Here is a 24,174-nt window from a genome sequence, read left to right as displayed (position 1 = left end):
AATAATCCTTAGGAAGTTGCTACTTTCAGGCTCATTCACATATTCCTAGTTCAAGGTACCACTCAGAAGTTCTTACTTCGGGGGAAATTCAAAAAAGCACAAACAATAGTGAAGGTTAGTAAAGGATGAAAAATCTAAGACGTAAGAAATGAGTCACAGGCTGCTTTCCTGCTATTAGCAGACAAGCTGAACTGTTCTTACATGGGCCAGAGCATCCTGAAGATACTTCATCAACAAAGCCAATTGTCTCTGAGTGCACTTACTGCTGCACCACTGTCATGGTTACGGGAGAGAGCTGGAGGCAGGCGCTTGTGGTGCTGGCTGGATCACAGCGAGGCACAAGGGCTCTGCACAGCAGTGGTCCTACAACTGCAGCACACCCCTGATATGAGTCAGGAGACCACCAGAAATGAGAGATTATGCAAAGTAATTGGATGAGGAACTGCAGACATCCATAAAGGGCAATGTTTCACACTGTCAAAATACCGAAATGCTGGCAAATAGTACTATATATTAATGCATCACCACAGCAACACACTGCTTAGAGAGGCATTGTAACTGCCATACTGTGTGCTGCGTGTGAGGCTCAGAAGGTATCACAGTGACTACAGGAATCACTCCTTTGATCCTTTAATTAAGCAATTAAGAAATTTTCAGATAGTTAAGTGGTACTACATTTTTGTATAAGTAGAAAAGGCAGTGGACACCACAAGTGTTTGCCAGGCTCGAGAATCAAACTATGCACTAAAATTCTAACACATGCAAACCCACACAGGCACAAATGCACAGCAGCACTACTGGGGACTTTCCCAAACATGTGAGAGAAATCCTCAACAGAAAAGCAAGTAAGCAACTGAAAAACAGAAAAGAAGAAAAAAACAAACAACAAAACCTCAAAACTTGCAATAGTAATTCTTTCTTCTCTATCAACTAGTTTCCCTCAGTTTCTGAACTTCTCTATGTTATTCAGAAATAGTTTACAGAATCCCTTACTTTGGTAAAAATGTAACAGTCTTAAGCTATCATCAAATGCTACTCAGTGCTCTTCTTCAATAAGCCTAACAAATTACTACAGGGTAAAAACTATACAGAGTTTATTGTAATATATAGTTTTTTCCTGACATTAAAAATTGTGAGTTTTTAACAGTTCAGATAATAAATATGGATAGGTGTATCTTTCTATCTCTTCCTAGAGAGAAAAGGTGGCTGAAAAAGGGAAAGGATGAAAGTGGAAGAAAGATGAGGTAAATGCATCTAAAACAATACAATTGGACTCCATAAAAGGGTAAAAACTAAGATAAAAAACATTTGTATTGCTATTTATTTGCTTGCTGATAGTATTTTTAATGATGTCTGCTTTAAAGCAGAAAGTCTAAGTCAATTGTCAATTAACACTTACCCAGCCAAGTTCAGATACTACGCACTGATGTTTAACCTGTCTTTGCAAACCAGCAGTTCCAGCTGAATGCAAGTGGCACCAAAACAGAGACCATTCCCAAGCTGCAAAATGCTTTGCGTCTCAGCATGCATTGAATAGTGCATCTCACTTTCTATAGTGCATCTCACTATGTATTGCAAGGACTAATTAACGTTTCCTACCTTAGATGGTCTCCTTTTGCAAAAGCTAATGCTGATTTATATAGATGTATCTTTTCCAACTGTTTTCTTTCTTCTCCGCTGAAGGGGGAAAACTTGCGTAGAGAGCAGTTTCTAACCGAAGATAGTACTGACTCTTGGATGCTTTTGCTGCTCTGACAGCCTTCGTGGGGCTGCCCAGGCTACAGGGAACCCTTCATTCGTGCACACAGACCCGCTTTTATTGCATGTTTCAGTATTAATGCCTATGTAATAAGCTGCTCAAGTACCTTTCACACATCAGTAGGTTTTGTTGTTAATGAAACAGCAGGGTAACAGACCTTTCAGAATAAACCATTCTTCCATACTGCAGGCAGAAATTTGTACTCCCTGCTGTATAGAATTAGTCTCGTCTCTCTGTTATACTGAGACTTTTGTAAAGGGAAAGGCAATCTATTTACAAAGTAGATGTGGCTGCAAACAAAAGCAGCTCAATTCCAGGGCAAAGCAAACAACAAACTACAAAAATCAAGATTCATGATTTAATTAATAAGTCACTGAGGTATAAGTGGCATTTAATTGACATATAAATTACTGACATTTCTAGTACTGACATTCCTAATGCCTACTGCATTTGTTCCCTTATTTCAAAATAACATGTGGCTTTGATTAATAGATTTTAAAAACATACATTGATTATGTCTTTCTAGACATTTACACATACATGTAAACCAGTAAAATGTTAACCCTTTCTTCCTCCACATAAACTGAGTGCCATGCTGCCATGTTAGGACGTCAGACACTAAACATAAAGATGGGTCCAACTGCTGTAAACGATAGAGCGCTTTTCACCAGCACTTGTAAGATACTTTTACACCACAGTCATGTAGCTGGAAATCATGGGACAGTTGTAGACAAAAGTCAAGTGCTGAAAGTACCTGTCAGAGCTTACAGAAGCAGCTGGGTTGCATATAAATAAGCCCCGGAGGCATTTCCGAAAGTCATTCTAAAATTTCCAACGTGCTACACTGTCAACTTTTATTCACATGAAATTAAAAACACCAGCTAGCAGTGATGGAGATTCAGCTTATCCATCAGCTCCTAGTGCAGTTGGCAGTGGGTGGATGATACAAGGCAGCTCAGCTTGGCCATCACTGGGATGCAGTTGCCTAGCCAAGCAACCACGACCCCCTTCACAGCCTATATTGTGTATGCCATCAAAACATCCCCAGGAGGCTATTTTTGGATGTGGAGGCTTCCTCTAACAATGTAGGAAACCACCAGCTGACACAGCAGATGAAGAGAAAATCTCCCAAGTAATAATCTTGCTATGGGCTGTCAATGTTAACAAAGTCCTAGGCAAAAAATCACATCAGTGTGAGGTATACCAAGGAAAGTCTGTCTTCAGAAACAGTGGAAGGGATTGCTATCACTGCACAAGGCTGTGGTGAGGCACTATCTGGAGTACAATTTTCATCCATGCTGAGAGACAGTGGTTCCAGTGAGGAATCAACAGTGAAAAGGTTCACTGGCATCATCAGAAAACCTGGAGCTGATTTTATGAGCAGAGGAGAACTTGGTTCATTCAGTTTTGCAAAATAAAAGTTGAAAGGAACTAACACTATTCTCTATAAATTCTCCTTCGAGTTCATCAATTAAAGGGGAGAAAATAACAGCCTTCCAAACCTCTGCACAGTCTGCTGTGTGGGAAGAACCAGGAGGTAGGCAACACATCTCTGCCTCCTCCAAGCAAAGCATAGCTAGATTAAAAATGAGGAAATAAATGAAAAGTGTTTTCTTGATTTAAAGGAGTTCGCATCAGGCACTGAATTATCATGAGAAATATGGTATATTAAAGAAAAAGGCAATACCACCTGTCTATTTCTATGAGATTTTAACTAATAAATAACTGCTTGTGATAGAAAAAAAGGGGGGAAATATTTTTAGTGTTAGATGCAGAGAAATATATTGCAACATGACAAAAGGGAAATGGCTGGTTATAAAAATCAGTGGCTTGTTATTTTAAAATGTGTTTACTTTCTGTGTTATTGCATGATCTTAACTATTGCAGAATTGGCAACAGAGATATAGCATAAGCATTGAAATAAACTTTTTTTTACTCATACTGCATTTTAAGTCAAACTATTAAAGTAAACTCCAGTGACCTCTCGGTCCCCACTTAAGCTGGCAGGTTTATCAATACATACGGTCAGGGGCAAAACAGAGCAATTTCTAGGGGAGAACGGATATTGCATTTAAGAGTGCTCTGTATGCTTCACAAGCAAATCAAACCTTGCCCATAAATGCACTTGTGGGCAAGATTTTTTGGAAAAACAGCAAAACTGTTACTTCTAAAAGCAATAGAAGAATTTATCATCTCCATAAATGAACTGCTCAGCCCCTTTCATAGCTTTTCCAGTACAAGTTCCCTGGGAGACTGAGGGCAAGCCAAGGTGGATTGGAGGAGAAGAGAGAAACAAGAAAGGAATTATAAACAAAGTTATCCTGTGTTTAAGCCAATTTACTAGATGGAATGAATCTGGCCCCCAGAAAACGGGCTGAAAGAAGAATTTAAGTAACTAAGTCATCATTGTATTTGGCTGACAACCTACAAAAACAGCCATACTTTTATAACTTATCAGTAACTCACACTAGTTGACTCTCCCTTCCTCTCTGCTGAACAAACACTTAAAAAAACCAAGTGTTGGAAAGGGAGACAATATTATCATTTCTGGGCACAGAATAATTGTGGAAGCAGCTGTCCTCCTGACATTATCACAGAAATCAGAGATGGAAAAAATCCTATTAGGTCATAGAGTCCCTCCCTTTGTCATTGCAGGACTGTTCCCTATCACAGATTTTCCAGTGCCTTGTCCAATCTTATTATAAGACTTTCTAAGTGACAGTTTCCAGCAGCTCCCTTGGGAGACTATTCCTCTGCCTAATAACTACTGCTGTCAAAAATTCCCCCCACTTTAATAGCAATTTGCCCTATTATTTCTGTGTATTCCACATAATATTCAAGATGGTAAAAAGAAATACTGACGTTTTGAAAAAATGTTTCAGGATTCCAGACAATTCCACAAAGAAAATGTCCTACTACAAAAACCAGCCATGGCTACTTCGTATTTTTTTCTGTCCTCCTGACCAGGAGATATACAAACACATCAACTAGCCTGCTGGTGACAAACACACATCAAGTTCTATACCAATACCAGACAGACGGAAGAGATCAGCCCCAATTCCATCTGTTGCAGACAAACAACAAACGAGTTAACCACATTAGCTATGGATACGCTCTCTGTGTTCTCTCACATTTGTTTGCTCAGGCCATGACTTCTTGTCTACCTTCCTAATGAAATGAGGTGTGTGTGTTACCTCCTCATCCGGCTGCTCTCCATGGTCAACACAAACTCAAAGGCCATTTTAAGTGATCCCTTACAGCACTCCAAAGACTCATGGAAATCACACGCTGATCACCACGGAAGAAGGCTCACAATGCATGTCACCTCTTGTAAACAGGCAGTGGGAAGGTAAAAAAATACATATCTTGAGATATGTCATGGGAAAACAGAGTGGATGAGAGTAAGTATTCTGGGAGATGTCATGAGGAACAGGACCTTTTGTGACAGCAGAATGCTAGGACATACCATGTGCACTTTTATTCAGGGCTTCATTAGATTTGTTGCACACAAAACAAAAAATTGTGTACAATCCTACGAAAAAAAGTTTACAGACCATAAAATGTCCAAGTTCTAACAAGTCTCCAGACATTAAATATCATTTTAACTCTTCAAATCCATTGCCTGCTTCATACTAATTTCATCCTATCTTTCCTGTTTCATAGTGACACTATCTGACACTTCTCTGCCTTGTCAAAGTCCTTTCTCCACATCCTTTTTTTATAAAAAAAAGGTTTCGGAATCTTCTATCTGTATTTTTAACAAAGTTAAATGCCACAGACCAATCAAAGTAGCTCCCAGCCTGAACCAGTACCAAAGTCAGATGAGAATCAGCGTTACAGTGCTGTCATCAGAGCAACACTGGAGAGGGGAGAAGAAAGGGACACATACACACAAATGAAAAACATCACCCAGAACTACAGTGACATATGTAATCAGTTATGGTAAAATTCCTACCACAGCTTTAAAGAATTAACTTTTCTCAAGTTTGTTACAGTCTATCTACAATAAAAACAAGGAACTCTCCTCCTGTTCAGTACACTCTCACCAAGCAGTCAGAAGAAACAACTACAGCCACACCTGCTCCCAGGTCCCACACATCCAACTCAGTACTGTTACTATGCAGAACTTTTTTTTCCTTTTTATCATCCACAGAGACAGTAAGGACACAGTTCTTAATCACATCACATCACATGCTATTGTTTAACCATACTGTGGGTAAAATATTACCAAATAAAAAGAGTATTTTTTCACAGATATTTCAAGGTAAGAACCAGGACAGAAACACAATATTGTGAAGCCAAGAGTCAGTAAATAAACTGAAGCTTCTCTTCTGTTCTTCTCCCATCTCAGTATTTATCACTCCTTGTAAACTGCTATGAGTGCACTTCAAATTTGCTGTAGCTTTGACTCTTTTCTCTGCACTCATCTCTCTCTTAATTACCTTCACCTTCAAAGCTCACCCCCTCTTACTACCTTTCATTGTGTCTTTTGTTTTGCCTCTCCCACTTGAGACAATCATCTGCAAAAAGTCAGAAATCTGTCTTTATACTCTTATTAGAAGTTTGTTTTCTGTCTGTAAACACTTCTGAAAATGGAAGAGCCTCCCGAGCCTAACGCTAATACCATATCATCCCATCTAATACGGATTTTCATCTAGTATGGACACTTGCTCCTCGGTTCCTTCCCAGCTATAATTGTCCACCACTTGAATAGTTAAGTCTTTGTACAACTCCTAGCAGATCTTTCTCTGGTGGAAGTCCCTTGAGACTTCTCCAGGCTTTCTTAAGTGAGAAAGAGAAAGGAGTGAACTGAGCAACCTGGAGAACCTCTTCCTAACTTTAGTACTGTTAAGATTTCACAAGATACAGGGAAAAGCAGAAAGAAAAAGTGGATAATCAAAGACATTGATAAAACAACAATACACTTAGATCCAAGGATAGATTCTATTCAGATCAAAGCAATATATTAATTTCTGACCCTGGGTCAGTTTTATGGAAATTTCTGCATAATCCATAAACATGCACCTACGCTAAACAACCTCCTGCTTCTTACAACAACAAACTAAAGGAAATCCCTGCAACACAGCTCCTTTTTGAGTGCAAAAATACACTTCAAATTATTCATCTTACTTTTCAACAGCTTCATCCTATCTTTGGGGAACATAAAACAGAACCAAAAAGCAGAAATTACAAGTGAATTTAGTGCAAGTATTAAAATGTGCCTGATAACACATTCACTTATTACTTCTGCTGCCTGAACATCTCCAGTACCACAAATATCCATTTAGGGAGTCTGTGTATTATCAAATCATTAACAGAAGAAACAAACAAACAAAAAAAAATTATAGAAGATCCTGGTATTATGAAAGTAACATTAAGTTGCTGCATGAACACTCATTTGTGAGCACAGGACTACACCCAAAAGAGCAAGTCTTTTTGTACACTTTGAGGTGTCCTTGAATGACAGCTTCTCCTTACCTCAAGCACTCTTCCCGTGATATACTTTTCACAGTTGTCACATCTGATACCAAACTTTGCATGATAGTCCGTTTCGCAGTATGGGACACCATCCCTAGGGAAGAACAACAGGCCAACAGAAGTTGCTTTATGTAGGCTTACAGTTCACCAGGAGATTACACATCTAAAATCTGTTAATGCTTCAACACTTCATAGGGTATTAATGGACTTTCCTGCCTACCAAATACTCTTATACTAATTTTGTAAAGAACTGAATAGCTAATAAACTCTTTTGGACCTTTAGAGTCTACCATGATCCTACTTTCCTGCTTGTTGCTGAATTCAGCCATTGTCTCCCTCCCTGTAATGATACTTGGTCTCTGAAACCCTCACACCATCTGTTTAATATTGTTACCCATTAATGTCTTCCATGTGTCTCCCCCTCTTTGGAAAAAATAGTTATTTCTACATATTATTCTTTCCCTCTTCACTTGCCATCTAATTCATCCAATCATCTGATACATATATTATCTAATCCTTTAGCTGAGACTGAGCAGAGTAATTTCTCAACTGTCTTGTCTGTAAACCAAGTTTTGGTTAACATTTAAGTGTACTGACATTCTTGACTGGACTTGCCTAAAGACAGGCATGGATTACCCATCTCGGGAACCTGGTCCATAAGAGCCAACTATGACTACAAGAATTCAGCTGGAGCAGCAGAAGAGATGTTGCAGTGTGTTCACACATGATGTGACCAGCTAGGTCACCCCCATGAGTGAGTTAAGAAAATGCACAACTTAAAGATATGAAGAATAAAAACTGGAGTCATCCTTTCTAAAATGTCAGAACCGGAACACTTGGATTATTGCTCTGAAGAGAACCTGTTAAATTTAGGTTTTATAATTTTACAAAATTTTACATGCAGACCATTAAACTGATGAATGAAAACAAACTGCTCTAACAGAAACTGCAGACTCTTCTCCTGTTTCAAAGTGCAAGTTAAATATAGTTAAATATGTTCAGTTTGTTATGTTAAAACAGCCCATGATCAGACAGATTTATTACCAGAGGAATAATTTTATCAGACATTTCCCTGGAGAAGCATAGAAATTAATTTTATAGCATACAAGTTGGATTGCTTAGAGACTAACTTATAAGTTACCACAATAATTAATTGAATTAATTGAAGCCAGGATGTTTCTTCTCATGAGCTATTTTGTTTGGCATTTAGCTTTTTTAAAAAGAGGATTTCACAATAACTATATCTTTACAATTTATGGAGGTTTTATTATTAAATAACAAGCCAAAAAAGGACTGTACCAAAATGCAGCAGAGTAGCACAACTTTTGAGTTAATGAAAAACCTTATTCAAGAACACCCTTTTCATAAATATTGTTTCTCCAGTGCAAGCTGTGAAATTAAATGTTATACTTGTATTAATCTAAATCCAAAGAATTGTTGAAAGTCAGTGGGACATGGGCTATGAAACTCCATCATCTCTGGGCACTGGTGATTGAGTTACTTTGCTGTTTAAGAAAATTTCAACATATCAACACACTTCTCTGAAGCAGAAATTAATCCCAGGTGCCTTGGCCAGTGAAAGCCCTGTATCTCACCAGCCTGATGAGGGTGTTGACATGGGACTTGGTCTGTGTGCGTGCTTTGTGCTGTTTCTCAGTGCTGTCATCACGTTCAGTCCAAATTTGACAGCACAAGGGTCTGGAGCAGCAGAAAAGCTTGGTATGTACATCCCTAATGAACTTTTGATGAACATTTCTGCTTATGTAAAACACATGGAAAGGACAGTATCTGCTTGTTCACATTACAGCATTGCCCAGAGCAAAGTCATAGATGACTAAGGGAGTATCTATGGGGCTTTGAAACATACTCCACCCACTGATTTTCTATAGCACAGATGCTTTGCGAAGTACCATTCCAGGTAAATGGACAAATTTAAATTCTACTTTCTTTATTTCATTTTTTATGCTTTTGATACAATTTAGATAATAATTAAGACAACAGTCTCTAATCTCTTGTATATCTCCAAATATACATAAATAAAAACTAAAGGATACAGAATGATAAACGAATTATTTGGCATTAAAAGAACGATGAAAACAGGTGAAAATGCTCCTCAACTTACTTGCTGATGTACTCTGCATTCAGTAGCTTGCCACACGTATTGCACTTAAAACAGCCCAAATGCCAATGTTTGTCCAAGGCAACCAAGGACTGCCCATTTTTTATTTCTGAACCACAACCCCCACAATCTGCAAGAGAAAAATCCAATATGAGTGAATCACACACTTTAAGTGGTCATGCAACAGTGCTGGTTACTGCAGTACAAGGATCTGTCGGTGTCCTGGTAACAGCTCACGTGGGCTCTAACACTGCTCACTGAGGGATGACAAGTGCTGCTGCCCTAATAATGCCCTCACATTGCTAGAAGACATGAATCATTCAAAGAAAAAAGCTGATGACTTAAGTTTCCTAGAGACTCGGGCTTTATTTTAATTAATTTATACTGTGTTTAAAACGTGAAATGTTGATAATCAATTTTTCAAGCATTTATTGGGCAAATCAGCCTAATAAAATAAATAAAAAAATACCTAGATTTTAAAAAATAATTGATTTTTCATATTACACTTTGCCTACTGCTCTGCAAGCTTTACTTATCATTCCAAAATTCTTTTAGCAAGCATTAAAAAATCCAAGCTGAAATTCTGATATGAAATTTCCTGTAAACAGGAAAAACACACCATTAGTTAAGAGGTATTACAAATTCCTGAGGAATAGTGACATTTTAATATGTAAAAGTGATGGCTGGCTACATATTTATTATTTAGAGAAATTCACTTAGATAAGGTTCCTCAGAAAAAGTAATTGAGAACAAGATTTTTGGGGGGCTTGGTTGCCTCTTTTTGTAACAATAAATGCTTTTGACTGAACTAGTAAAATCCAAATCTACACTCCGTTTCCACACAAACAGTCTACCAGTAAGTGCCCTGTTTAGAGATGTTACGTAGACATAGGATTTGGATCTGGTTCTCTATATCCTAAATCAACCCTCTAATAGCTTACAAGGTCCATCACTCATTTACTCTTCACTCTGCAGATTTCCTGTCTACGTATAGTTTTCTTACTAAATGTTAAAATAGTCAGAATATGTGAAAAAATAGGGATAAGTACCAGTGATAAACTGATTCTAGTATCAATATCTCAGTAATCCTTGTAATCCTCCAAAAGATAGCTTCCATTTTATGTGGAAAAAAACCCAGTATTTTTAGAAATTTTTCAGGCATACCAAAAATCTGCTAGAGAAAAGACAAACCCCAAAAGACAATCATTTAGAGATGCCAGAAGAGAAAAAAACCCCAAAACACAACAATCTCTTGCACGGAGAGAAAGATACACAAAAGCATTAAAAAAGATTTATCTAGTTATTAAGAAAGAAATCCAAACCTAGAATGTCATTAAAACATTTGAATAGCCCTCTTAAAAACTTTCTGATTTAAGATTCCATTTAGTTGGTTACATGACCCTAATGAGACACTGTAAGTGCAATTGTAAATTTTTCACTTCTGAGAGCACAACAATAAAGGATAGTTCGTATTTTCCTTTAGTGGATTTGGAATGGATTAAGAGAGCAATAATGTGTCTAATGTTACCCTGTAGAGCACCAATACGTGGAAACTAGCCTAGCACAAAAGCGTGTGCACCACAGATCAGAACATTTGAGTTTTGCTAATAAAAAAGAACATTTGGGTGTGTGCCTGGATTTAGCCCCTGCAGTATTCTGTAGTATCTATTGTTTAACTGCAATCAGAAATTTGCTTGTGATCTCTCCTGCACTGGGGATTCATCTGGTAATCTAATTTAATCTCACTGGTTGAGGGTTTATTTCATAAACTGAATAAAACACCATGTGCTCAGATGTCATTCGCCTTTCATCTGGTTTAAGCTTAGGTGGACAGAAATGCATTTTTGGAGCTACTTTTTTATTCCCAACTGCTGTTAAATTCCAGATAATTACAAACAAATATTGTGGTTTCTATGCCAACAGTGCCTACTGATGCGACGTCCTTTTCTTTCCATCTTGGAAGCAGCATCCTTTGGTGACTCAACTAATTTCAACCAATAACTCTGCAGAACACATCAATTTGCTGCTACATGTTGATATTCTTTCCTGAATACTCTTTCAACATCAACACTGTCACAAGAGGTTTTCAGAGCTAGTGTTTTATAAAATGAAACAAACCAGGTAGGTAGATACTTATATAATAATAAAAAATTCAAGGACTCAGACAAAAAAGCAAGTATCTCACATTCTTCATCTCTTCCAAATGGAACGCATAAAAGAGGTCAGAACCAAAATGGGAGGATGAAAATAGAAGGATGGTCAGAGGGGGCAGAGATGTTGGGATCTCAGTGAGTCCCAAGAGATGTCCTGAAAGCATTACCGAGATAAATAGGCTGATGAACGGCACACATGGTACGTATCAGGAAGTTCTGACACAGGAACAAAATCAGTGTAATGGTGGGTCAACGTACTAATTGTTCCTTGAATAAGCTTGCTTGAAAGTCATATGTTTTTATGCACTATTAAAAAGAATTGTTTTAAAGGTCTTTTGCAAGAAAGTTGTTGTTAAAACAAGGAGATACACCATTCACTTTATGTAATATCTAGCATAGCTACAGCCATCCATCCTGGACTTTCAGTTCTCCAGTTCAACCAGGGTGTCTCTGATAGTGCTTGTTTATTCCTGAAATACTGGTTCTAGCCTAAGGATTAAGTGTTTGGAAAACAAGTGGTATTACATATTGCTCTTTCACATATTATATATTAATCTCATTGTTGCCAAATTCTTTATTATCTTTTTAGACATTTCACTAACTTTCTGTGTATTGTCACTTGGAAAGATTTCATCCATTTCTAGTGAGATTTAAAGCAGACATGTACTTGAGGTTTAAATAAATATGTTTGAGCTTTAATTTGAGGAAAGGCTAAACCTTCCTTTTCCAAGGTCAGGTTTTGCTACAAACATATGCTTCCAGTGCTGTTTCCTTCAGAGGCAAGTGGTTTGCTGAGGTTTACAGGTACCAGTGTGCTGGGGAGACTCGGTGCAGTGACCCGAGAGAGCTGGGGAAGTGCAATGTAAGAAAAACTCTCCATGGTGTGTGTATGAGTACAGAGAAAGGGAATGTAAATACATTAAAGGACTCTGTATCAGATAATCAAATGAACTTGTTCTGACAGTTACTCAACCAGGTAAATAATGTTCATTAAAGTCAAAGGCACTTTTCCCATAGGACAAGGAGACAAACAGATGATGGGCCATTAAAGTATGGATTTGCAAGTGCGGTCAGCAGTGATGGCTAAGGATGATCCACCTCTTGATTAGGTGAGTAGAGAAAGCAGCTAAGAGAGAGAGTGATCCCCTCCCCAAAAGAGAATGGCATTAGCAAGAGAAAATCAGCAGAACATCTCTCACTGCATCCACACAGCAGCTTTTGCTGAGAAGATGTAGAGAGGAGATGGTGAAAACTTCTGAAGTGAAATGTGGGGGGAAAAAAGAAAACAGAATAAAAAGGGAGAGATTTCTCCCAGAAGTGGGCTGGATTCCTTATAGGAAGATGAGCAATCCTCAGCCATGCTGAATCCAGCTTGATGTGATAATCAATAAAAGTATTTCTGTCTTTGTTGTTTAATTGAATTGTTGCTGCTGTTTAATTACGTAAAGGTTGTGGGTTCTTAGAGCATGGCAGCACTTCATGAGCTAAACAGCAAAGAAACAGAGTTCAAAGCAACACCACCACTCTATGATCTACTGCAAAAAAAATCTGGTGTGAAAAGATGACATTTCTTTGTAGTGTTTGTATCTTCTGCTAGTACACAATAGTACCGAGGTCAAGGCGAATGTCCCCTGGTCACATTTCATACATTTAAATCCTTCCTATGTACTAACTAGCCATGCAGTCCTGTCACTGTATTTTCTGGAACACTTAAAAATTATTAAATCTCACATTAGATTTTATTTTAGCCAGACTTGGACTAAATCCTCAAAAATATTAACATCCATATTATTTTTTTCTCCGAATAATTTGATTTAGTTCAGTTCTAACCAAATTTTTTGAGACAGTCTGTGTATTGTAAATCCTGTAATGACACCATCTGTGTTTCTTTTTAATATCAGACTTTCTCGGAAAACCACCATACACTTTTTCACCTATTTTGACTACACTGTATTTCATGACACCTCTTGTGCAGCGTAGTGGTAGAAGTTCCAGCTACACAAATTGGTTTAAAATTCTGTTCCTTAAACCTGTGCAGACCATGAAGTACAGACTGAAAACAGCAGAAATCTCTACTTACTCCGCAGGTTCTGTACAGGGAAAGAACCAGTGCTGCTGGAAGGGGGCAGGGAACATTTCTGGCAGATGCACTCCTTCCCGTTAAAAGTTACCCGGTCGCCTGCAGGGAAAGGCAACCTACAACAGTGCAAACAAAAGGAAACCAGTTACAGTCTCATGCCTTTATCGAAATTAAATATATTTCCATTTAAGAACTGATTATTACTCTGGCTTCTTTTTCTCTGCTTGCTCACTTCTCGTTCATGGTTTTCCAGCCACATGGAGGCTAAAGTATCAAAGGGACATATCAAACAGAAAATTGCAAATTCAGATTCTACAGCTTCTTAGGGAAAAAAAAATAAATCTCTAAAGATACAAAAACACAATGAGCACTCAAGACCAAATCCTTGTATACCTAAGAAACATAGTATCGGCCAGGGTTGATCGCTAACAGGATCAGTTACAGAATGAAAATAAAACTGGCATTACAAGGAGTAAGTACAGGTAAATGTGGCTGCTCTTATGTTGTTAAAATGCTACATGAGAGTGATGACTTTTCTACATTAAAAAACCAGCACTTTTCCTCCCAACTTTTACCATATCAAGGTCCTTCTCTTAATCTATGTGCTCCGAAAGCAAATGCTGGTGGAACATTCAAAGGAGAAAACGTATGCCAGTTATAAAACCCACAGTGTCTACACTTGTTTGCTCTACTCAACAACAGCTCTCCTTACACTTAATTAAATCCTTCCTTTTTATCAATGTCCTTAAAACAAAAAGCTTTCCGCCGTGTGCTTTCTTGTTTGGGCACAGAAACTGCTGAGGTTTTTTCTCTAAGGGGACCAGATGGACAAATCACTTCATATGCAGCAAAGGATGGTGAGGATTTAGAAACACATTTCACTCCACCCAAAGCTCATGTCCAACTAAATCCCAAGCAAGCTATCAAAATATGGCTTAAGTGGGGCACAAACATAACACAGACCTTCTGCCTCATGGTGAGTTCCATCTGATCAGATTATTTCATTAGCATTTCATTAAAACTCTGCATGGCATTTCCCCACAAATGCTATCAAATTCATACCAATCGAGAGGTTGTCTCACTACAAGAGCTGTACAGATACTTCTTCCTAAATTAAACATTATTTTGCTCCCTAAACCACCTGTGAGAGGCTTATTCTACATTTGAATTGCATTTAAAAGAAATTTATTATGAAGATAGAGAACAAAAGCAATGCTGTCCTTTCTTTCTATATAATGTTACTGAAATCTATTTGAAATCAGCTAAATAAGTGTTCAGCTCTGCCATCCATTTTGGACCATTGGCAATAATTCAAAAATCATGAGGGCACATGGAGTTTAAATATTATTATATTTTTGGATATCTGATAATGAATTCTGATTTTCACCTTTTCTTTTCCCTGTGCTAATGACTTTATACTCCAAATACTTGCAACCTCCTCACTTACCTAAAGGCAAGGAAAAATATTTTATGGAAATAGACTTTAAAATTGTTTTGATCTTTGACACAACTAAATGCTTCATGTGTGATTCTGGCATAAACAGCCCCAACGCCATGCTAGGTGTCCTGAATTTCCATCAGTCTAGGAGAGGATTTTCTACCATGAATTTTAGTCAATAACCTAATCAGAAGACAACACTGTCTCTAGTGTGACAGACAGGATGTGATGGAGCCACACTCTAGTGAGTAAGTCTGTCCTGTCTTGCAGCAATCCAGCAGCAGCAAGCTCATGTCTTATGTAAAGAAAAAATAATTATTTTTAGTCATAACTGTTTGTAACAGAATTTTATATTTCTTGAAGTCAGAGAAACTTCTAATACGTGGAATAATAAAAGGTTTTCATGAACATCACAACAAAGTTGAGTTTGGAAAGGACCTCTGCAGCTCATCTGGTCCAATCCAGAATTTATTCAAATGAATGTACATACATTTGAATACAAATTAGTAAATGTGATATAATTCCATACAGATAATACAAATTAATGACTAATTACCAAAAACTGTCTCAAAAATGGAGTAATATAATTAAAATGTTGTCCTAGTTTTCTACTGCCAATGTGAAAGAAACCATTTAATCACGTCTTCATTGTAACAAAATATTACAGAATCTAGTCTACAACTTAGCACTATTAATTGACATGGAAAGACACAAGCCAAGGCATGTCAACTGTTCCAGAACTGAGACAAGAACTTGTAATTGATCTCCTACGTGTTTTCAAGAAGACATCTCACCTTGATTTACAGATAGACATAGAGTTATTATAAACACTGATAATCTGCTCCAGATTAAACCCCCACAAAACCAGTAACCTGCTCCACTGATACAATCACACTACACTCACTGCCACACAACTACTCTGGCATCTTTCATTCTTATGCACAATTGCATGCCCTGGGCAGGATATTACCTTCAACAGTGTTTTGCCAAAGTCTGTATGGACACCAAGACTGGGACTCAGCTAATGACCCAACCAGGCTCTCATGAGATGTCTCAGTAAAACAGAAGGCTTTGCACCATTAATAATCCTGGGGATGGTGATGTACTGGGAGCTGTGAGCAATTCACTGCTCTAAAGAATGACCATGACTACTGAGCAGTCTGGTATATTAAGAGCAGTAGTCAGAGGTGAGGTTAATATATCTTATTGACTCAGAGATATGCCTAATAAAGATCCAGCTGAACTTCCAGCTGAACAGAGAAGCCCATCTTAAACAGATGCACCAAGCAGCAAGTAAACTAGAAGCAGGGACTGACCACTTAGAACTGGCTCATCTACATTAAGCAACTAGACAATCTAAAAAGAAATAAGTTAAAACTGGAAGGGAAGAATATGATAACTGACCTCCTACGGTTCAAAGACAGAACCAGGTAGATGACACCTACAAACACACCAAAGCTCACAGGCACCACAGCATGTCACAGAGTTTCCTCAGAGGGCACGGCATGTGGGGGCTTTCCTAGGCCATAAACACATCATACTTGGTTTATTTTCTAAGAGTTTAGTAGCTAATCACAGTGCCCTTCCATTCCAATGGGACAGGGCAATAATTTCGATTCTTTATTGTTTTCCAAATCTGCAAGATACCTTGTGTGGGAAACCAAACATGTTCAACCTAGAAAACCGCCAAAAAAATCTTCCTTGGAAAGGAAGGTACAGACAGATATATCCTTCCCTCACAGGTCTTCCAAACCCATAAATAAGTCTCAGAGTTTGCTTCACTGTCATGTTCACTGGGAATCCAGAATTCATATCCAACACATTTGTCAGTATTTCTGTAACAGCTGACCTCTCCCTTTCACAAGCAGCTCTGCTTGAGAATTTCAACGCCAGTAGGAGTGAAGGCACAACAGAAGGTGGTATCAGTCAATTAACAAGGTTTCAGTTTCTGAGCTCTTTAACTTGTGAGCAGGACTATATATAGAATTTTAGGGTAAGAACAGTGTATCTGCCTTCAAATGCAATGATATCTCACCACCAGTCACCCACTGAACATTGTTAGGTATTGCTGAAACCAGGACAGGGTTTTAATTAGCTATTTATCCTTTAATAAATATTCAGTGAGATTTTCACAGTTGGATAATCTATTTTTAAAATGAGAATTAAGAGCATCTTTAAAGTAGCTCTCTGAAATGGTTTGTAGAATTTTAACACATCTATGATTCATTTCCCAATGAATTTTGTTTTAGCAATCTGCCTACAATATTTGTAAACCCAGAAAAAAATTAGAGGTCATAAAAAAAATTATATTGTAAAACATCAAATCATCATCAGCCTAATCCAGGGTTAACTGTGTGCTGACAGTCAGGTCCTTGTCTTGTCCTTTTTTGCACCATGCCTCAATCTATGCAGCTGTGGGCAAGTCATTTCAAGCTTTCTGGGACAAAAGAAAATATTAAGTTTTATTCAGAGCAGATAGATGGCCTTCTATTCTTTATACTGCCAGTCTGACTCTGCGGCTGAACAGTCAACTAAATTTGATATACAAAAATTAACAGAAGCATATACTGTCAGGGCTGTGGGGAGAGCAAAGCTATTAATTTCAGTAGCTGACTGCAGTTACACTAGGTCAGGTGTAATGTCAGACTGCAACCTAAGGACCTAAGGATCAAATTCTGCTCTAACTTGTACCTGGTACAATCACATCCCTCAAGGTTGCTCCATAGGGACAAATTCGACCCAGGGGGTTAAAACTGATAATACAAAGTAGATATTATGTGCTATCTACTGTCTACATGAATTTTACCCAGGGCAAATGCTAAGTCCTCAAACCAGGGAAGAACAACCCCATACACCAGTACACCACAGGGGTTAATCAGCTGAAAAGCATAAAAAGATGTAGTGGTCCTGGTGGACACCATATTGGATATGAGCCTGCTGAGTGTCCCTGCAGCAAAGAAGGCCAACCAAATCCTGGGATGCATCAGTGTAGTCAGCAGGTCCAGGCATGAGATCTTCCCTTCTGTTCCTTATTTAAGAGACTGCAGTGGTACCATCTTGGGCTCCTCAGGACAAGATTTACTGGGGGGAGATGAGGGAAGGTGTCCAGGTCCAGAGCTGCAGCACGGGACACATGGACAAGGGCTGCAGGAGATGCACCTGTGTAGCCTTAAAATGCTCAGGGGAGATCTTATTGCTGTCTAAAACTGCCTGATGATGTGCATACGGAATTGGAGCCATGCTCTTCTCAAAGGCACAGAGCGAAAGGACAAGAGGCAGCAGACATAAGCTGGAACATGGGAAATGACAACTCAATATAAGGAAAAAAAATTGAGCTTGTTCAATGCTGGAACACACTGTTCAGAGTCTGTTGGATCTCCATCATCAGAAATATATTAAATGAATGCCATCAGCAGCCTGCTCAAACTGGACTTGCTTTAAGCCAGGGGCTGGACCACAGGAGCCTCACAGATCCCTCCCATCTGACGTTACTCTAGGGCTATAGGTACGCTCCATACAGAATCATGGAATCCTGGAATCATTAAGGTTGGAAAAGACCTCCAAGATCATCAAGTCCCATCTTTGATGGAATACCACCATGCCCACTAAACAATGTCATGTAGTGTCATGTTTACTTGGGTTTTGGATGCTTCCAGGGATGGTGACTCCACCATTTCCCTGGGCAGCCTGTTCCAATGCTTAACCACCCCTTTCAGTGAAAAAACTTTTCCTAATATCCAACCTGAACCTCCCTTGGCGCAACTTAAAGACAATTCCTCTTGTCCTATCTCTGGGAAAAGAGGCTGACTCCCACCTCACTACAACCTCCTTGAAGGTAGTTGTGGAGCAATAAGGTCTCCCCTGAGCCATCTTTTGTCCCAACTAAATAACTCCAGTACCCTCAGCCACTCCTCATAGGACTTATATCCCAGACTCTTCCCCTGAAGAGCAACAGAGCCTAAACCTGAAGAGCTGCACAACACCACTCCTTTGTTCACAAAGAACTATATATTAATAAATATATTTGGGTTAGAATCAAAATGCCAAGAACACTCAGTCTGATTTCAAAATCTTGGTCTCAACATCCAGATGAAGAAGACCACTTCATGAGATGCCTTAAGAAGCACCTGGTACTGCTTAAGTGGGAAACAAACCCTTTCCAAATTCAGCATCCCTACAAAAAGCGAACAATTAAAAAGCTTTAGCATATTCAAAAAGTCTGACATCATCGCCATGTTTAAGAATGAACTGAATTTGAACTTCTAATTTTCAGTATTATGCTAGTTTCCTAAAGCATACCTACACAAAAGATCTCAGCTTCTTTCTAGAAATAGCAGTGTTATATGCAGGACTACAAAATTCTTTGTTGAAAAAAAAACAAAACTGCCTGGCAACAGTGAATTACCTTCTTGAAGATAGTAAAAATATAAATTTGTTGAGAGCAGTTTTAGATCTGAGTTTGGCACAAAACCCCTTGAAGACTATATGTAGCTGCCTCTTGCCACTCCATACACTGTTAGCCTCTACATGGCACATTTTCAGCTTCTGTCAATCTGCTGTTTCAAGAGAAAACTTTCTAAACTCAGAAAAACACATAACTTAGATATCCAAATTTTATAAAGCAAACACTAACCTGTCTTCTTATTGACCTAGATGTGCTCATCTATTCACCAGAGAGAAAAGTTGTCCTTCTCTCTTTACCATTTACATGTCACAATTTTTTTCAACTTTTAGCTATAAGAATATTGAAATTTAGCAGATAACTATTATATACACTCCTCCAGCTGGGTGCATACCCTCCCCCCCAACTTTACTAAATATATTAACCCATAAAACCAAACTCCAGCTCATCAGTAACATTGAAATCAGAGCCTATGTGATTTCAACATTATACAACATTATACAAACCATACATATGCTTAATGAATCTAACTTATTAACACACTAAGACGTCTCCTGAAAATTCTGTTTTTAGAAGTATTATCACCGATATGACAACACATTTCTTTTTGGAAAACTCAGTGCCCTGCCCCTTCCCATCCTGCATAAGAGCCACACTGTCCTGTCTCTGACAGCCACATAAGAAGTACGTGCAGAATTTTAATAAACCTCAGCTTCTATTGCTACAGCCAGCTTCAGTTTTCTCCCTCTTTCTGTTTCACTTTTACAAACACGTGAAGCTTTTGGAGGCAATGTCTTTGGCAACCCTCTGGAGGACACAGCTCCTTCCAATTAATGAAGCTGCAAGAGTAAGATTGCTCACCCACTTCCTGGGAATTCACCGTAAGTATTTAATCTGCAACAGTTTTCAGGCTATGTTGTTATTCTTCCACTCATTCCTAGTTTTAGGCATTATCATCAAAAACCACAACAGTTTCACTAGACTATGAACAGCACTGGAAGAAGAAGGGATTTATGCCAGCAGAGCAAACATGCAATTAAAACCTGAATTTTTTTAAGAGCCACCTGGTCAAAACAAGATAGAGAGAAACAATCAAATAGAATGGCACATTAAACTGTACTTTTAATAGTTTTTCTCTGAATACCAATTCATTTTTTTTCAGATTTTGACTTGTGGAAGTCCTGGGCAAGAGCATCTGACTCCCAAAGGATGCCCAGGGATGAGCTAGGTTTCTGACACAACAGCTTTTTCACAGCGTAGGGGAGCAGTTTATGAATGCACTGAAGAGGGTACCAGGGAATAAAGCTCTGGGCCATGTGGCATGCAACAGTAGTAATATCAGGAGCTCCAGGAGACAAGTGGGTTTGGATTATGGACTTTTTCCCACTGCTCCAGCTAGCTAGATTTTCTCACTGCTGCTACCATCTGAAGTAATATACACTTCCCACTTGTTTCTATTCAAATCTTGTCTTCTCTGAAAATAAGAAAAAAAGGAGTTGCTACTGTCACTGGTTTACTATTCAATGTAAAAACAACTTAAAAGTGTTACTTTAGCAGCTACAGAAATATATGGGTTGTAGAAGTGCTCATTTAAGGTATTTAACAATCCTGCAACATTCTGGAGACACGTGTCATGAGTGTAAAGTGCCTTCTGCTGCCAGTGTTTTCATGCTGAAGATGGTAAGAGCCTGGCTTGGTTTCCATGAGAGCAGGATCAGCCCCACTGGCAGGCAGTCACCACCTCTCAAGTCCACACCATTCTGGAAGTCAGGTTTCTAACACAGCACCCACATTAAAGTCCAGCTATAAAAGACAATGCCAGATGCATCATGGGCCAACTGCTTCAGACAGTGTGCTTTGGCCCAGTACTTAAGGCTTCTGCCCATCTATAAGAAAGGAGGACACAAATGGTTCTCCTGACTCTTCCCACCCAAGGAAATGCCACGGTAGAGGGTTTTACAATCCTGTACGCAAAATCAAATGGCTCTAATTTTCTTTCCTTTTAATATCACTGTTTTTTTAAACAAACAAATAAGTTCTTTTTTTTGCTTAATCACATGTATTTATAGTCTGCTCACCTTATTTTTACTGAGGATGTCACTCAATAAAATAAATGCTGATGATATTTAGATAGGACATTCTTTACCATAAAAAACATAAGTTATGTGTGGCTTGCAATGACCCAGGTAATCGAAGCAGTGCTGATTTAAAGCCTATAAACAGATGACAGGATTCTTCTGTTGCTCTGCACCACAAATCAGTGTTACAACCCCCCTGGGAGACACTAATTGAATCCTGCTAGTCAGCAGGGCATTAGCTGGCTCTGATGAAGACAATATGAATTTGTGTGTCCTGCTAAGGAAAGCAACAGAAGGAAATCTGGGTCTCTCTACTGAAGTTTTCAATAGCAATAATTAGAAACAGTGAAATAGCATTTAATACAACTATTTAGTTATACAGAACATTAGGCTACAATATTACTGTATCGGGAACTTCATTTTTAAAAGCTTCACCACACATGATATTTGTAGTATGAATTTCACAGTACTGCAATTCAGCTCACTTGAATTCTTAGATACTTAAAAATAAATAGTTTAGTAATCAAGAAAATTATTCCAAATTTCCAGGGAGATGAGACAAATTGTACCACCAAGCTCCAAACCATCAGCTGAAGGACTGATAAATACAGCAGGAGTTAGTGTATCCAACAGCCTGACTGAAAGCAGTTAGGTATCAAGCTGCTAAGTACAGTAACACACAGGTAAATAATTTATGCTTCAACGCTAAGCCCTAGGGGTGTGGTTGAGGATACAAGTGCATTTAACAGGAAAAACAGAATCAACCAGTTTTTTGATTTCTCTTAAACGAAGAAGTACCTTGCTTTACAGAAGGTACTTGCACTAAGAATAAAGGTACCAAGAATTAGCTGTGCTCATGTGTAGAAGGGCTGTAACACTGCCAGGCTGCAGGCCAAGAGCACTTGCAGTCAGATCTCACTTATGAGATCCATTTGAAATAATTTTTCCTCCTGTTAAAAAAAGAAAAATAAAAAAAAAATTTAGCCTTTTCTGTTACCTTTGCTTTTCATGTTTGTTTAAAGTATCCAAAAAGAAAAGATGTCCTATTAGACACAGCAAAACTTGGCCAAAATTTAATATAATAAAGCCTTGTCAATCTCACGAGTCTTCCCCTTAGCATGGCTATTTAATTATTCCTGCAATTGCTTTATTAAATCGAGATCCTGCCATGACCACAGCTGTTGTGGAATTTGAAGTCCTGCTTCTACGTCAGCACAGGAGGACACCTGAGCTCGGCAGCCCCACAGGCCAGGTAGGTTTGGGTGGCAGACGGCCACAGCGACACAGACACACTGGTTTTGGACTGCACAGTCACCTGCATGAGCCACCAGGACATAGACATGGTGCATCAGTGCCTCGTTGTGCTTTCCCTTTCAAAGCAGGGTTACTTTTCTTGTACCGATAAAGGCCAGAAAAATTACTGCAGCATTTTCATTTGCTATAAAATCCTGTAACATTACATTTCCTGAAGGTTTAGTGGACTTCAGGCTTCTTGCCCAAGTCTTCAATAGATTTGTTTGTGCTATTTCCATACAAGAGGATTATGATGTAGGTCAAATGGAAAACATCAGTCGCTTGTAGTGCTGGGTCTGTGACCTGCGTGGGAAATGATCCCCCTGAACTACACTGGGGTTTACTGGGGAAAAAGCTCAGATGCTGTGTCACTTGTCACGCTCATGGCTCATGGAGATCCTTGGTGAAATCCAACACGTGTTCCTGAGCCCAGGACCTTTCTGTCCTATTTTAAATGGCTCTTGAAGTTTCTGGGAAGAAGCACTGTGAAACTTCACTTTAAATCTATTAATACAGTGTCCAGCTGGCTCACCGAAGAGAGCCACTGGCACTGGAATCCTTTGTAAGTTCAGTCAACAACTGACGAAACAGTAGACACCAGAAAAATGAGGCAACATTTGGGACAAAAGGTCTGACGGTAAAGGCAGTGGCAGTTTTTAAAGTACTTTGAAAACCTCAGACATAAGATACCACAAACCAGAAAAAAACATTTGGAAAAAAGGGAGGTACTCAAAGTTTGCAGATTTTTTTTTTTTTTTTTTTTTTTTTTTTTTTAGTTTTGCAATTTTTTAAGGAGTGGATAACAGAAAGCAGAACTTTTTTTTTTTCCCATCTATAGGCTATAGGTTTGAATGCCTGGCATCCCTCTTTCAAAATCTAGCTTTTAAATGAAACAGAACTTCATGTAGAAAACATACCTGCAGACAGCACACACAAAACAGTCCGGGTGATAGGTTTTGCCCAGTGCTGAGACCACTTCTCCCTCAATGAATTGATCACAACTGAAGCACCGTGTGCCATAGAGTCTCTGGTAGTCCAAAGTACAGATGTAGTCTCCCTGTCTCACAAAAAATCCTCCTTGAGCCAGGTCACATCCACAAGCTGCAGAAAGAGAAAATGCAGACTCAGCAGGCTGAAAAAGCAAAGCTCATGATCTAACACAATTCTGATTTTTCATCTCTGGTTCCTAGTGGAATATTTAAGCTCTTCATCAAACAGATTTATGATCACAGAACAGCTATGCATCTGAAAATCACTACTTTTACAGTAAATTACATCAGTCATGTATTTTGTACATTAATAGTTTGGATTTATTTCATGTAAAAATATTAACTTCAGTGCAGTGGCTACAAGTACAAAGTTAAGGTCCGTAGG

General features: G+C 38.6%; 1 protein-coding gene across 9 annotated transcripts in view; it reads right to left on the bottom strand.

Moving 5' to 3' along the window:
• ABLIM2 (actin binding LIM protein family member 2) overlaps positions 1–24,174 on the bottom strand; it is a 140,855-nt gene that overhangs the window by 65,272 nt on the left and 51,409 nt on the right. For all 9 annotated transcript variants that reach the window (XM_029960349.1, XM_029960332.1, XM_029960338.1 and 6 more), the window contains exons 3-6: positions 23,718–23,901; positions 13,590–13,705; positions 9,360–9,486; positions 7,238–7,331 (exon numbers count right to left, since the gene is read on the bottom strand). In XM_029960349.1, coding sequence (XP_029816209.1) covers positions 7,238–7,331; positions 9,360–9,486; positions 13,590–13,705; positions 23,718–23,901 — 521 coding nt within the window. The remainder of the gene's footprint in view (positions 1–7,237; positions 7,332–9,359; positions 9,487–13,589; positions 13,706–23,717; positions 23,902–24,174) is intronic.

This window comes from Manacus vitellinus, unplaced genomic scaffold (genome assembly GCF_001715985.3).
Source record: "Manacus vitellinus isolate BGI_N305 unplaced genomic scaffold, ASM171598v3 scaffold_0_pilon, whole genome shotgun sequence".
In the NCBI taxonomy this organism is placed as follows: domain Eukaryota; kingdom Metazoa; phylum Chordata; class Aves; order Passeriformes; family Pipridae; genus Manacus; species Manacus vitellinus.
Note: the sequence above shows the minus strand (reverse complement) of the source record. Positions and strands in the feature narration are given on the sequence as shown.